Here is a 15,617-nt window from a genome sequence, read left to right as displayed (position 1 = left end):
TAAAGTTGTGATCTGCGCCCGCCCGCATGAAGAACTCATCGGTACTTGGAGATCTCCCTCTGCCTCGCGCTCATCACCAACTCACGCGGCATACAGAAACGTACTACCTGACCAAGTTAAGAAGAGCATCCTCACCTCTTCCAGATTTCGTGCTGCGCCTTGGTGGGGATGGAGCACCAGAGTCGGTTCATCTGCGCGTAGACGCTCTTGATGTACGTCACCTCCCTTGACTCCCGCCGGGTCAGCGGCGCCGAGAAGTAGTAGGAGGACGATGTGGGCGCCGAGGCGAGCCTCTCAACGCGGGGCACGACGTTGCGGGCCGAGAACAGCTGCCGCCAAGCGCTCTGCTACATCTCCGAATCGACGCTCCATCCCCGCCCAGCCAGACAAGTGGCGTTTGGGGGTGGCTGGTGAAGGTAGATGGCGAGGCTCGCGACCGACGGCCGTCCTCCGGGTACCCTTTGGTCAGCCAGCGACGGACCCGGCGACCTCATGGTCTTCCGCGTACATGGCGGCCACCAAGCACAGGAGGACAGAGATGCCGATGGTGCCCTCTCCCCCCTTCCCCTGTGGTATTCAACATGCGAACAATTAAACAAAAAATTGTCATTGTAACCAGAATATGTGGGGAAGGAGATAATTGCATCTATAGTCCTCGTAGTCGCTGGCGACGTCCAACTTGGTCCTGAAACTTGCGTATTGCTTCAAAACGGTCCCGGTACATGAAAATACATAGTCAATACGGTCCCTGAGGTTGAAACAACAGTCCTGGCTCTACACGTTGCATACGTATCTCGTATTTGCGTAGGAGACACGTGGGCCGAGAGAAAAAAACGCAAGCCACTGGAACAAAACGTGGGCTGTGACGTCGGCCCATATGTCAGTGGGCCGAGTAAAAAGCGAAAAAAATATAAAATGCGCAGCCCATGGGATTCGATCCCGCACACAGTGGCACAAACCTGCTCGAGCAAGCCACAGCATCAAGCGCATGATCTTGTATTTATAACGGGATGCATACTATATTACTACGTGCGTTTTTGTCTTTTAAAACAATTCGTGAATTTATAAATATTCATGAGTTTTTTTAAACGTTCATCGACTCAAAAAATGTCTAGATTAAAAGATAAAGGTTCGTTTCTACAAAAAATGTTCACGATTTTATAAAAATTGTTCAAAACAATGTATGGGAATTTTAAAAATGCGTACACAATTTGAAGAATGCATGCAACCAAGTTTCGAACCGTGATCCCCAGCCAAAATTTGCGCGTGCAAACAACCACACTAAGGTCCATTCCGCTATAGCAGGCCCAGACACATTTTTTGAAAACGCGCGTGCTAGCGAACTAAGCTGGCAGTAGTAATTTTGTTTTTGCGAAAAACAGTAGCATTTGCTACTAATAAGATGCACATGGTTTCGAACCATAGTTTATTTTCTTTTTCGTCTTTTCTGTTTCTTTTTCTTTTCTTCCTTTTCTGTTTATTTTAATTTGTAAAATAATGTTTAAAGTATTCAACATTTGTTAGCGCTTTCAAAACTAGTTCAGAATTTGTTTAACGAATCAGATTTCGAAAATAGTTTGAAGTTTTAAATTTTGGTCACAGTATAAAAAAACTATTCAAAGTTTTCAAAAACTGTTTTCATTTGCAATTTTTTTATTTTTCGGATTTTCAAATTGTTCCCGGTTATAAATTCTTGTTCTAAATTTAAATTTTGTACAGAAATACAAAAAATTCCCCCTTTTCAAAAAATTATCCAGAATTTAAAATAATGTTAGTGTTTTTGATGATTTTTTCATGAACAAGTCTTTTTCATGTATTTATCTTTTTTGTATCTGTCACATACAAGCACATATTTGAAAATATTGCACAGTGATATTGTGCTACTATACAATTTTGAAAATATTGTGCATATACATACAATTTTGAAATTTTTCAGGAAGTAAAAATCGATTTTTTTACTGAATAATAACATGTGTACCCCCTCTGCACCCAAAAAATAAAGAATTCTATAGAATGCGAATATTTTTAAATTATGATTTTTCTTAAAAATTCGTGAATATTTTTTGAATCCACAAGCATTTTTTGAAGTGGCGTACATTAATTTAATCTAGAACATTTTTTGAATCGATGAACGTTTAAAAAACTCATGAATATTTATAAATTCACGAATTGTTTTAAAAGACAAAAAACGCACATGCTAATATAGTAGGCATCCCGTTATATATATAAGATCCTGCGCTTGGTGCTGTGGCTTGCTCCTGGAGGTTTATGCCACGGTGTGCGGGTTTGAATCCCAGGGGCTGCGCATTTTATTTTTCGCTTTTTACTCGGCCCACTGACATATGGGCCCTATACCGACGTCACGGCCCACGGTTTGTTCTGGTGGCTTGCGTTTTTTCTCTCGGCCCACGTGTCTCCTACGCAAATACGGGATACGTATGCAACGTGTAGAGCCAGGACTGTTGTTTCAACCTCAGGGACCGTATTAACTGCGTATTTTCATGTACCGGGACCGTATTGAAGCAATACGCAAGTTCCAGGACTAAGTTGGACGTCGCCAGCAACTACGAGGACTATAGATGCAATTATCTCTGTGGGGAAGGCACCTGCAGGGTGGATTTCCGGCGGCGCGTGGAGGACGTGTCCGTTCGGTTGGAGCGTGGATGTGGCGGTCGGCGGTCCGGTCGGCGAGTGGAGGCAGCCGTCCGCCCTGGAACGTGGGCGTGGCGGTCGGCTGTCCGGGCGGTGAGTGGAGGCGGCCGTCCGCCTGGAACGTGGGCGCGGCGGCCCGGGCGGCGCGTGGAGGTGGATGTGCGCCTGGAGCGTGGTTGTGGAGAAGAGGTGGTTTGAGGCGAGGCGTCGGGCGTGGTCCGGAATCGGGAGGTTTGGGTTTTGTTCGTGCGTGAAAGAGTAGAGGGTTAACATAGTGGCAGGGTGGGTAATTAATTAAAGGAGTGGCATGGTGGGTAATTAAAGCATAAAACACGTTTAGTATGATGGAGAGATATAGACCATTAGATCGCAGGATTTGATGGATAGGATTAATTGGTTCTCCGCCCTCTCGTGCTTTTATAGGGGTAGTAGATTTTTTTTCTTTCACGTGGAAGGCGTGGGAACGAGGTCAATCTGTTGCGGGGACAAGTTTACATACGAGGGGTGGGGTGGAGGTCAAACCATCACGACGACGACGACTACAGATCCCCTTTAATAGTCGACCAAAAACGGACGTCAGCATAAGGAGTCCATTTAAAGGACTTTAAAGAATTGAACAAAACTTGCTGCTGCCTGTTAATGAGGGCATAACGCTAACCTAACGTCATATATACTCCGGATATTTGAGGTTATCTGCGCTAAGAAATTCCCATACCTGCTGCCCTGTACACAGTAAAAAGATCGGATATTTGAGGTTGTGTATGCTAAGGGCGAGTTTGGTTGGCTGCATCGAGCCCAACCAGACCCGCGTGGTGCAGCATCTTTTTGAACCTCGGTTGTTTCGTTTCCCGCATACACTGTTGAGCCCGCATAACACGGTTCTTAAAGCATCCCTGGGCCTGGCCCCCTTAGAACGGCCGATTCGGCAATTTCCCGAGAGTCAGGCCCGAGCGATGCTTCGAGGCGCTTGCGGGTGGCTTTCTGGAGAAGTGTGTCTGGAGTTAATCCCTCTCTCTCCCTAGTTCTCAATCCCCTCTCTCCCTCCCTCTGCTTGATCCCGTCGATCTCGTCCACCGTGGGAGCAGGGGAGCGGATCCAGCACCTCGTAGAGCGGATCGAAGTAGAGGGAGGAGGCCGAATAGTAGGAACGCCACCCAGGCGGGCGGCTGCAGGTCGTCAAGCCCGGTGGTGGCGGCTGTTAGCCCAGAACTACTCGCTAGCACTCGAGTACACTGATACACGACTGGCGGAAGAGCCAAGTGCTATTACTGCCTACGCTCAGCACACTAGCAAAGCACACACACTCACTAGTGCTGCTTACACACACGCACATGGAAGAGAGAAGCTCACGGACTCACTAGCTGTTGTGAAGCTCAAATGGATTTTGAATGGAATGAGTTACATCGATGGAGCACAGCTCCTTATATAGTGGTCACGAACCGACCTAAGCAAAATATCTGCTAGCTATGAAGTAAGCACTTGCGTCACATACTAGCTTATCTAGTAAGCTTCGTTTCTACTACTACTAGTGCCTTAACTAGTAAGGAATGCAAAAGCTGTTGTTGCCGACCTGCACCTTCTGCATGCTAGCTAAGTGACCGCTTGTGCTGCTGCCGCCGCTGTAGCCACGCATGCATCTAGCCATGCATGCATCGGAGACAGGGTTGGGCCCAAAATCTCCCCCTCAACCCTGTCGGAGGGTCTTGATGTCGATGATCCCGATCTTGTTGCGCGGTTCTTGGAACTCGACGCAACCAAGTGCCTTCGTTGGGATGTCCGCCTTCTCGGCGGCCCGTATGCCCTGTTCGTGCTTCTTGATCTCGGGTGTTGCGATCGTCTCGCAGGCTCGAGAAGGTCCCCCTAGGCTTCGGAACCTGTGTGGATCGCCACCATTTTTGTTGGCATCGAACAAATCCGACCGCGCTGTTGATGGGGACATGAACTGCCCGGGAACCACCTGGCTCGTGGGCGTCAGTGTTTCTGGGGTCGTAGTTCCTGATGTCACACTGCCCGGGAACTCCCTTCCCGGGGTCGTCGTGTCGGACGTCATGCTACCCGGGAACTCCCTTCCCGGGGATGACTTGTCGGACATCGCACTACCCAGGAATTCCCTTCCTGGGGTCGTCGTGCCGGACGCCGCACTGCCCGGGAACTCCCTTCCCGGGGTCGTTGTGCCGGACGCCACACTGACCGGAGTGGTTCCTCTCAGGGTAGCGGAGTCCTTGCTGCTCTTCCCATCAGACTTGCTTGTCGGGTCTCCCCCGACAAACGTAAGTCGTGCCTCCCGCACGGACTCGATGGACCCCGAGCGCGTCAGGGTTGCTGCGTGGCTGACCATAGAGCACCGCGCCTCCTGCACAGCCTCGATCGTCGCCAGAGTCACGGTCGAGGCCTTGCCGCCCCATGACCGTCTCTTCATGGCCTCCCAGCTGTTGAGGCCCGTCGAAGAGTGCCGTGTTGCCCACACGGGCTTGCAGAACCCCGAGAACCTAGTTGTCGGGGTATGGCCGACCTGAGAGTGTCGTGCCTCTTGCACGGTCTCACTGGTCACCAGCATCATGGTTGGGACATGGCCCACCATATGCGTCGTTGCCGTGCCTCCTGACACGGGCTTATTGGGTCCCGAGGATGTCGGGTACGCCCTTGCCGTGCCAAGTTGCACGGGCTTGACCAGCGTCGCAGGGGACGTGGTTTCCGGGGTGTGGCTCCCCCACACCCGGGTCTTCATCTCCTCCCAATCGTAGTCTCCCGAGAACGTAGTTGTCGGGGAGAGCGCTACCGATGTCGGGAGGGGATTACTTGAAGAGCTCCATGCCTCCCGCACGGACTTAACGGTTGCCGGCACCGTGGTCGCCGGAGGTGCTGCGCCCTCCTGCACGGCTTCGATGCTTGTCGGGACCATGGTCGCCGAAGGCGCTCCGCCCTCCTGCATGGTCTCGACGCAAGCCATCATCATTGCTGGCCCACCGTCTTCTTCAGCCTCGACGAGGTTCGCCGCGGCCGCGGCATCCTCGTCAGCCATCCTCTTGCGGCACTCACGGGCCCAGTGGCCCTTGATGCTGCAATATCGGCACTTGTCTCGGTCGTCGTTGCCGGCACCTCGTCCGGCTCCACCCTGGGTGCGACCGCCGCCTCTACCGGTGCTGCCTCCGCTACTCTGGGCACCGCCACCACGTCCTTGACGCTTCCTCGCCTCCCACTTCTTTGAGAATAGGAGTTCTCCGCCGCCGAAGCTCTCGCGGCCGTCATCAAGGCGGTCCTCGACCACCCGCAACCGGCCCGTGAGCTCCTCGATGGAGAGCTCGCTCAGGTCAAGCAAAGTCTCGATGGAGACCGCTACCTGAGCGAAACGAGGTGGAACGACGTGGAGAATTTCCGCACGACTCTCGCGTCGTCCATGGTGTCGCCGAGCGCGCGGAGCTGTGACGCAAGGCTGGAGATCCGCATGGCGAAGTTGTCGACGAGCTCGCCCTCCTTGAAGGCGATGTTCTCGAAGTCCGCCCGCAGCTTCTGCGCGTTCGCCTCGCGCACACGGTTGCTGCCGAGGCGCTGGGTACGGATGGCTTCCCACGCCTCCTTGGCGCTTGCCTTCGCCGCGAGCATGCCGTGCATCTCCGGTGGCGTGGCGCGCATGAGGGCTGCCACGGCTTTCCTGTCCTCCTTTCTCTCGATCAGGTCGTCCTCCATGGGAGCCCAGAGGCTCGCCGCATGAAGGTTGCACTCCATGATCAACGCCCACTCGCTGTAGTTCGAGCGCGTGAGCATCGGGAAGGTGATGGGCACGCCACCGCTGATTGCGGTCTCGCGCACGATCTCCCTAACCACGACCTCACCGCGATGGCCGCGCCTGGAGCGGCTGCGCCCTCGCCGCTCCTCCGGAGCCGGCGACTGGGAACCACCCGAGGTGGTGCGTTGCTGCACTCCTTTACCACCGGCCATGGCTACCACAACCAGAGGCTCTGATACCAATTGTTAGCCCAGAACTACTCGCTAGCACTCGAGTACACTGATACACTACTGGCGGAAGAGCCAAGTGCTATTACTGCCTGCGCTCAGCACACTAGCAAAGCACACACACTCACTAGTGCTGCTTACACACACACGCACATGGAAGAGAGAAGCTCACGGACACACTAGCTGTTGTGAAGCTCAAATGGATTTGGAATGGAATGAGTTACATCGATGGAGCACAGCTCCTTATATAGTGGTCACGAACCGACCTAAGCAAAATATCTGCTAGCTATGAAGTAAGCACTTGCGTCACATACTAGCTTATCTAGTAAGCTTCGTTTCTACTACTACTAGTGCCTTAACTAGTAAGGAATGCAAAAGCTGTTGTTGCCGACCTGCACCTTCTGCATGCTAGCTAAGTGACCGCTTGTGCTGCTGCCGCCGCTGTAGCCACGCATGCATCTAGCCATGCATGCATCGGAGACAGGGTTGGGCCCACAGCGGCCGCCGCGCGCAGGGTTGCCTCGCAGGCCGCAGGCACCGGGCGCGACGTGTGCCACAGACCCTCCTCCGACTCGAGGAACGAGAGGTTGCCGCCGCGCTCCTGCCGCCCGGCCCACTTGTCCCACTCCTTGTCGCTGACCGACGCGTCGGCCAACAGCAGCGACCCGAGGACGAACGACATGAGGGAGTAGACGAGCGGCATCCACACGGACGACGCACATCCTGCGCGCTTCAGACACGACGCGCGCGACGATCGAGCGGAAGGCCACGACGCAGCTGGAGCAGGCAACGGTGGAGGACGTACTCATCCAGAGCTACGCCGGCGCCGCGGAGACGCTCTACGACGTGGACTGCGTCGAACGGGTGTTCAGGCACTTCCTGGCCGAGGAGGAGGACGGCGAGGGTCGTCAGCTGCAATCACCAAGGAGGAAGCGGCGGCGAGGACGACGGCGTCGCATCCGTCGGCCGTGGCAATGGTGCAGGTGGGCAAGCTGGTGGACAACTACCTCGCAGCGCAGCGCAAGACGACCGCCCTCAAGTTCACCACGCGTACACTTCGTACTGCCATGTCCCGCTTGATCAACGCACTGCGCGGCCGCGGAGCTAGCTCGCTGCTAGCTTCCCAAATAAGAGAGCTACTTCTTCTTCCCTTCTCAATCTGCTGCTACTACTTTTCTTCTTGCCCAACATCCTGCTGCTGAATCTCTTTTCTTCCCTGTTGTTCGCTGCTGCTCTTCTTCCTCCCTTACCTCTGCTGCTGCTCTTCTTCCTCGTCGCTAACCTGTTGTTGCACTTTCTTCTTCATGCTCCCGCTGCTGCTTACAGCGTGGCTATGGACGGAGGTGATGGGCAGAGGAAGCTCGGGCGCACTCAACGTGTTCGACGGAATAAGAAGCCAAACCCGGTGGCTGTTAAGTTTTGTTGTCAACTCCTAATCATATGCATGTATGCAACCAAACGCCGGGTCAAAATTGCATCTCGATGACAAGACCCTCTAATGCAAGAAACCAATCAAGTTGACATCTATGTTTTTGGTCTTGTTTTTCCTCATCCAGGACCTGCTCAGCCTGGCTCGTTTTTTCTCTCTGAGCCAGGCCCAACAGCGAAAGCAACCAAACACGCCCTAAGACATTCCCATGCCTGTTGCCCTGTACTCAGTAAAAAGATTGGATATTTAAGACTGTGTATGCTCAGATTCCCTTACCTGCTGCCCTGTACTCACACAAAAAAAAATCCGGATATTTGAGGCTGTCTGCGGTAGGAGATTCCCTTACCTGCTACCCTATACCCACTTAAAATAAAATAGGGATATTTGAGTCTGTCTGGCTAGGAGGATCCCTTACCTGCTACCCTGTACACGTAACAAACACCCTCCGACGCCTAAACGCAGCTCCCGGCCGGTGGACCGCACTCGGAGCTAGCCATCCGAGTCAACGAGCCTCCGACGCCTCCGCCACCAGTGACCCCTGCTTCACCACCACCGCCGGACTTGGTGGTTTCTTCCCCGTCGACGAGCGAGGTACTTGTCCTTCTAAACCGTTCCTCCCTCTACCTATACCTCGCTGCCTACATGCGGTAAAAAAAAGAGTTCCCCATTTCACTCTCTTCAATCTTATTTCCCAGAAAGAAAGAAGACCCAGCATTAATTCCATGTCCAATATTGTTTGGGAGGTCGCCACGGCCGTTGCCGTGATTGGCTGGGTCCTCATGCCCGTCATAAACTTCTATGCTCCCATGGTCCTTTCATCAATCGGCTTTGACGCATCGAATGAGCTCTTAGATCTGAAGATCCGCATCATCCCGGAGCTGAAGAAGACGCTGCGTGCTGTAGATCGAGTGAGGATGACCCACAGAAAAGGTAAAGAGCCATCCGATTTGGAAGCGCTGGACCATATGGCGGCCAAGCTGAGGCACGCGCTGGAGGTTGCGGACGACATCTCGGATGATCAGCAGGAGATTGAGTCATACCGCAACAGGTTCTGGCAGCGCCTCTACAGCGGATTGAAAATCAGTTGGGGGTGGTCTGCACCCATCGTCTGGAGCGGATTGGCTTGGCTATGGTGGTTAGTGCGGAAGATCTTCTTCCATCTCTCGGAGGTGGCTGCCAGTGCTGTGGCCACCTGTGTTGTGAGCTGCATGCCGATTAGACAAATCGCCCGGAATGGATTTGTTGCTGGCTTCAACAGAAGCTGCACGGGGATTGCAGACATCTTCCGGAGCGGATCGGCCCGCCTATCGCAGTGGTTGTGTGGGTCAAACGACATACTTCCTCGAACCAACAAAAACACTGGTGTACACTCCCAACAGCCCGTTCCAGGCACCCATGTTTCTGGCTCAGATGAAACAATCCCAGCAAAGTTACATTCAGAGGGCGTGGTGAACTCAGATGCAACCTCACACGACCAGGCAGTCCCGGAGATTTGCTCAGAGTCAGAGGGCACCGTCTCAGATGAACCTAGAGCTTCTGCTCTGTTGCGTGGGTCAGATGATAGACTTTCTGTGACCGGCAATAGTGTTGCCCAGTTCCACCAGCCCGTTCCAGGGACCAATGTTTCTGCCTCAGATGAAATAATCCCAGCAGAGATACATTCCGAGGGTGTGGTGGAGTCAGAATCAGATGAGATTGAACCAATTACTACTAGTGATCCGGCTTCAGACGAACCAGCTGTGGTGGCTACCAGTGATGCCGCCTCACAGGGACCAATCCTAAAGTTTTGCATTACGCGTTTCAACATGAGCTGCAAGTGCATTGCTTCCTCCGGCCCGTGGCTCTCTCGTTGTTGCCCTTCCATACACAAATGGTCCATTGATGCACGGGAGGCCATTCGAGCTGTCCCAGACCGGGCCTGTGCAGGCATTGGCTTCACAAGTGACAAGGTACGTACAGTATGCACACCCAGTTTCAAATACGATAGTTCATAAAATTGGCCACATATATATATATATTAGTTTAAACTTTCGAGTAGCTAGGTAGTTATAAAACCTTAACATGTGGCAAGATATTCTTTTTGGTTGAAAGCTACTCGTCTTATGTTGTCATAGAAAGGAAAAGAAAGTTATAAAAAATTCCTTTTCAAACTCGAATGCTACAAATAGAGTGTTTTTATGTGCCTAGGCTAGTGCCGCACCCTAAAAAGAGCATTTTAGATAAACCGTACTCACTCCGTCCAGGTTTGTATGTCCTTCTCATATTTTGTATCAAACTTTTAATTTACTTAAATTTAACTAGCTAAATATGAGTCATATGTCACCAAAATAATACAGTTGGAAACCTCTTTCGAATCTGAATTTAATCATACAACTGATTATGTACTAGTTAGATCTACGGTCTAACTTTGACACAAAAATGTGAGGGCTCTATTAATCCCGGATGGAGGGAGTATTATATAGGAATGCTAAACTAAGCTTGAATGTAGAACGGCTTATTCTGCACCCAAAATAAAAAGTACATAAAATAAAGTAAATTTTGGAAAAAAAATAGTAAATTACCAACTCGGATAGTAAAATTAATATTTGTGAATTACCACATTTTGTCCACTGTTTTACTAGATTTTGTATATAGTGTTACTAGGTGTGTAGAATAAGCATTTTACACTCACACTTAGAATAGTGCTACCCTATACACACACACACACACATACATATAGTCTTACTTTTTTTATATATGTGGAATGGCATCCTATAGGAACAACTAACAACTATGTCATTTTAACTTCTTAAGATGGACCAATATAACCTTCTCCACCAATATAACTTTTGTAGATATGAATTTGTAGCAAAGCACTCATGTTAGCAAATAAGATATAAACACTAGTACACAAAAGACCTTCCATGGTAGGCCAAATTTAGCGCTTGTTGGTGTGTTTCCCACCCATGGCGGTCAAAGGACACGAAGGAAGAAACAAATATGTGGTAGCTAGCGAACAAAATTCCCTTCCTGACCCTTGCGTCATGCCTTCCCAGGGGACTAGGGCCCTCTCCGCCGCCGTCACCCACCCCCACCGCCCCTCCCCTTGTCGCCATTATAGTCCGGCTTGTGTTGGCGGCGGGGCCTTCTCCTGTATTACAACTAGGTTTAGGGAATAGTTTTGGGTTAACTGGCCTACCACAAAGGGCGGCGTCGTGTTATATTCATAACAAACAACACATTCACAACATATAGGCGCACAGCCATAAAATATAATATTCATAAAAATCAAACACGCATTGTCACCTCATCCCTTGTCACCTCATCCCTTGTCGGTCTTCTAGGTCTTCGTAGTTCTTGCATCGAGTTGCAAATATTAGCAACAAATCTGGTATCAAATACACAAGAGGTGGCTATGCCGACGGCCTAGCCGTACGCATAGTTTCAAATCTATGCCGACGGCTATGCCGTAGGCATAGCCCTGCCACGTGGTGGCGTCTACTAGCTCCGTGGGCAGGGCTATGCCTACAGCTCGGCCGTCAGCATATATATAAAACTATGCCTACGGCTATGCCGCAGGCATAGGTGCCAGGCAATGCCGACGGCTTAGCCGTAGGCATAGTTTTAGATATATGCCGACGGCCTAACTGTAGGCATAGGCTCCACGTGGCGTCCTCTGGTAGCTCGTGGTAGCCCTTTGCCTACAGCTAAGCTGTAGGCATAGTTTCCGTGTTATTTATTTTTCCTTTTTTCTGTTTGATTTCAATTCAAATTCACAGCATATATATATATGATGAAATAGACATACACAACATATATAAGTATCATCCTGACAACAAACACCATCACAACAATATAAGTATCATGACAAACATAACCATCATCACAAACATAAGCATCTAAAGAAGCACACAAGTCATCTAAAAGACCATAAAATACCACAAGTCATCTAAAAGACCACAAGTCATCTAAAGAACACAGGTTCATGATCACCACCACCGTCACCCAAAGGCTCAAGCGCCAGGACATCCACCACCACCGCCAAGGTCGTCACTGCCAAGTCCGCCGAAGCCCAGGCCATCACTGCTAGCGGCAGCACTACCGCCAAGACCGCCACCGCCACCGCCTCCGTGGATCGGAGTGACTGGGCTTCGTGACTCGGGAGTGATGCCAAGACCAGCACCACCACCAACGGTAGATCCACTGGTTCCCTGGATGTTGAAAAGACATGTTAAGGGGATATATGATTGTGTTGAATAAACAGTATGCTTTGGGTGAATAGTTTGAGATATACTAACCGGCGAGGGGCAGGGTTCTCTGTCAAAAACTCCTCAAAAGTAAGAAGCACTGATTGTGGTGGAGGAGATGGTGCTGGTTGCAATTGAGGAACCCTGTCGGCCTCCATTTCCTCAAGAGTGTGTTGCATCATGTGATCCCTCTGGTGATGGTATGCATGAAGGCTCTCGTGCCACGCCATGGTCTCCTGGCGTGTGTTCTCCATGTAGGCCTACGGTATGACATGATGGAACTCACAAAACATCTCAATGCGGAAAATAAAGTGAGCAATGAAGATAACAGGGAAAATACTTACAGAGTTCCGCTCAGCAAAGAGGGACTGTGACTGCGCACTGATCATGGGCGTGCTCGTGCGCTGGCACAGGCTCGGGTTAGTAGCTCGGAGCTGTGTGTAGGAGATAGAAGGAGTGATAACAGCATCCAGAAACGACTGCCGACCGTGCTTCCTGGTCCCCATGCCCACCACCACCCTCTCATCCAGATCCGCCGCAACGGGGTCAGGTGTGCCAGGATGTAAACTCAGATACCCCTCGGAGTAGGCCTTTTTATACTCCGCGGTCTTGCCGTAGTACTTGGCCTCGCCAGGCTTGGGCTTCCTTCGTGTATGGGCGATCTCCCACGCCTCCATGTGTGAGAGCAGCCGCTTCAGTTTCTCCTCCTGCACCACCAAACAACCAAACAGAGGTTAGTCATACATAAGAAAATGTTGGTAAAAAGAAGAAGAAAAATGTCTAATGTACATAGATATACCTCAAGTGTCTTGTGAAGAAAGTGGTTTCGGTTTCCCTGAGCATGTACTCCCTCCCTCCCTCTGTTAGCCTTGTTTCTGATGCTCGTAGCTGCCCAAGCTCCATCCTTATCACACCACAGATCCACCAATGCTGCCCAGGACTTGTCTTTTCCATAACACCAATTTTGACACAACTACATAATGAAAGCATACTGACATGTCAACACGAAATGATGAAATGTACCACAAACATCAGAAATAAAAATCTTTTATACTTACCGCCAAGTACTGGTGCTTCTCCAAGGTAATGTCCGTCCTCCGCGCTTCTTCCTTGGTCATCTTCACACCAAGAGCGTCGTGATAGTATGTCGAGATGGCCACCCAACGCACCTCGTACTGCATCTGGCGGGCCTTACTCTTGGCTTGGCAAAGCACGATCTGGTCGGCAATGGCCTTGTGCTCCGGAAGAACTCTATAGTATTTCTACAATCATTCATGAAACCTAGAATGGAAGAAGCCATGAGTTAAATCATTCATGAAACCAAAATGGACTTGTGCTTCTGAAGAGAACTCACCCAAAAATTAGTGATCACGGCCTTAGCATGGGTCTCATAGTCCGCGTGGGGGGCCGCTACCCAGTGGTCCCAGCTTGTGGCCAAAACCAGGCGGTCCGGGTGCCTGACTGGATCCGGACAGTACAGTCTGTATCCCAATGTCTGCAGTCTTGAGCATGTTGAACAATTCGTTCACACTTGTCCATACCATCCATGTTATAGTTCATGATAAAGCCATCATAGTTCGGAGGGACAGACAAAAGGATAATATCAGTGCCCTATGTAGCGACGATTGCAAAGCCTGGAGCTTCCAACCTCTGCCAGTACCCAACTAACTTGAGTATGTGTTGGCTTACTAAATTTCCCTCTGCCATCTTGCAATAAAACATGGCTTCAGAGATCTCATATCTTCTAGCCCTTGCTTGTTGCTGAAACAAAGCTTTCAGCTCGACGATTATCTCATAAACGCCATAGTTCTCAGAACAATTTGGAAATTCAGGCTCCATGGATGCAAGCATGGTAGCCAGAAGAGCTTTTGCAGAGCATATCCTTTCTTAGCACTCTTGAGAACAATTCTCATATTAGGGAACCTGTCCGTAAAGTTGTTTCTAGATGCAGCTAGTTTCTCTTTTATCAAGCATAGGCACTAAACTGAAAGTGGTGTTGCGTGCCATTTTTATTAAGGGTGAAACCGGATCAGGTTCGGACGGTAATATTCATACCGCATAGTATTCATATTTATTTTTGGTTTTGGAAGGAGAGCCGATGCAGATTTGAATACCAGTTTGTGTGGATTTGAATACCGGAATGATAACGAAACGCATCAGGTCGGAAGCGGACAAAAATGAACGCAATACAAGAAAAACAAGCACATCTCAAGACGTTAAGTATATGGTCTAATCAGTCAAATTGCAAATTTATATTTGTGGACTACACGTTTAACAGCTTCTGATAAGGACAATTACATAACAAGTGGCCATGTATATTTATACTCCCTCCATCCGAAAATACTTGTCAGAGAAATGGATAAACATAGATGTATCTAGAACTAAAATACGTCTACAGACATCCATTTCTCCGACAAGTATTTCCAGGTGGAGGGAGTATTTATAAATGACATCTCAAGTGAACTTGTTAGTAAAATCTTGATTGAAAATGATGAAGAAAAATAATGTTATTTCTGAAAGTGGGTCACAAAAAGCACAATAATTAAATAAAAATAACCTTTTTAGCATATCATAGATCATCTCTATTCCACCTTCTCAACACTACCTTTCTCTCTTTTTGAATTACATGTATGGTTTATTTAGATTCTTTTTGCGAGAAACGGTTTATTTAGATGAACCGCTAAGTTTCAGAACTACAGAATAGTGTGACTTATTTTCGCTTGTCCAGAAATTCCTCTCATTGATCATGAAAATATTTTTTCACTTATGACTCGTACTCCTTCACACCACAGAAAGATCATACTTTGGTACATGCAAAAGGCACACAATACGACTCTCCTTATATTATCCCGCCAAAGCCGTTTTTCTTGTTTTGTTCCTCAAGCGAATCAAGGCCGTTTCTGGGTCATCCTCTCTTTGTGATTAGGTCCATCATACATAAAGCGAGCATGACGTTCTCACGGGAACCAAACCGCAAGCCCGGCGCACGCACAAGTCCTCTTCCTCTCCGTCTTCTTCTCCAGGTCGAGGGAGGCAGCCCGCACGCCACCGCCACCTCCTTGCGTCTGCCGCCGCCCGTTTAGGTCCGCGCGGACAAAAGTGATGACCCAACACGCCGACCCATTGTCAAATCGTGTCCGCTTTGCGTCCATGCGGCCCTATTTCCGGCCCAAATTTGGGCTGCAAATGTGTCGGCGTGAACGCTTCGCTCGCCTTCTCGGTGTTCGTCGCGTCCCCACTAGCTGGCCGTCCAACTACCGCGGTCAGCTTAATTTATGACGACCGGCCATGCATGCCATTTGGTGAGAGAGTTGGAGTGAGTTGGAGAACTCCTCTCCTCCTCCTTATATAGTGGT

The 15,617-nt window shown here is 49.9% G+C and overlaps 1 protein-coding gene across 1 annotated transcript in view; it reads left to right on the top strand.

The window, feature by feature from the left end:
• The first annotated feature begins 8,504 nt into the window (after nucleotides 1-8,504).
• The window catches only part of LOC119315179 (disease resistance protein RGA2-like), a 13,132-nt gene continuing 6,019 nt past the window's right edge, over nucleotides 8,505-15,617 (top strand). The window contains exons 1-2 of the mRNA XM_037589852.1: nucleotides 8,505-8,626; nucleotides 8,731-9,984. Coding sequence (XP_037445749.1) covers nucleotides 8,758-9,984 — 1,227 coding nt within the window. The 5' untranslated portion in view covers nucleotides 8,505-8,626; nucleotides 8,731-8,757. The remainder of the gene's footprint in view (nucleotides 8,627-8,730; nucleotides 9,985-15,617) is intronic.

Source organism: Triticum dicoccoides, chromosome 1B (genome assembly GCF_002162155.2).
Source record: "Triticum dicoccoides isolate Atlit2015 ecotype Zavitan chromosome 1B, WEW_v2.0, whole genome shotgun sequence".
Classification (NCBI taxonomy): domain Eukaryota; kingdom Viridiplantae; phylum Streptophyta; class Magnoliopsida; order Poales; family Poaceae; genus Triticum; species Triticum dicoccoides.
The sequence above is the reverse complement of the archived record's forward strand: the minus strand, read 5'-3'. Positions and strand labels throughout refer to the sequence as shown.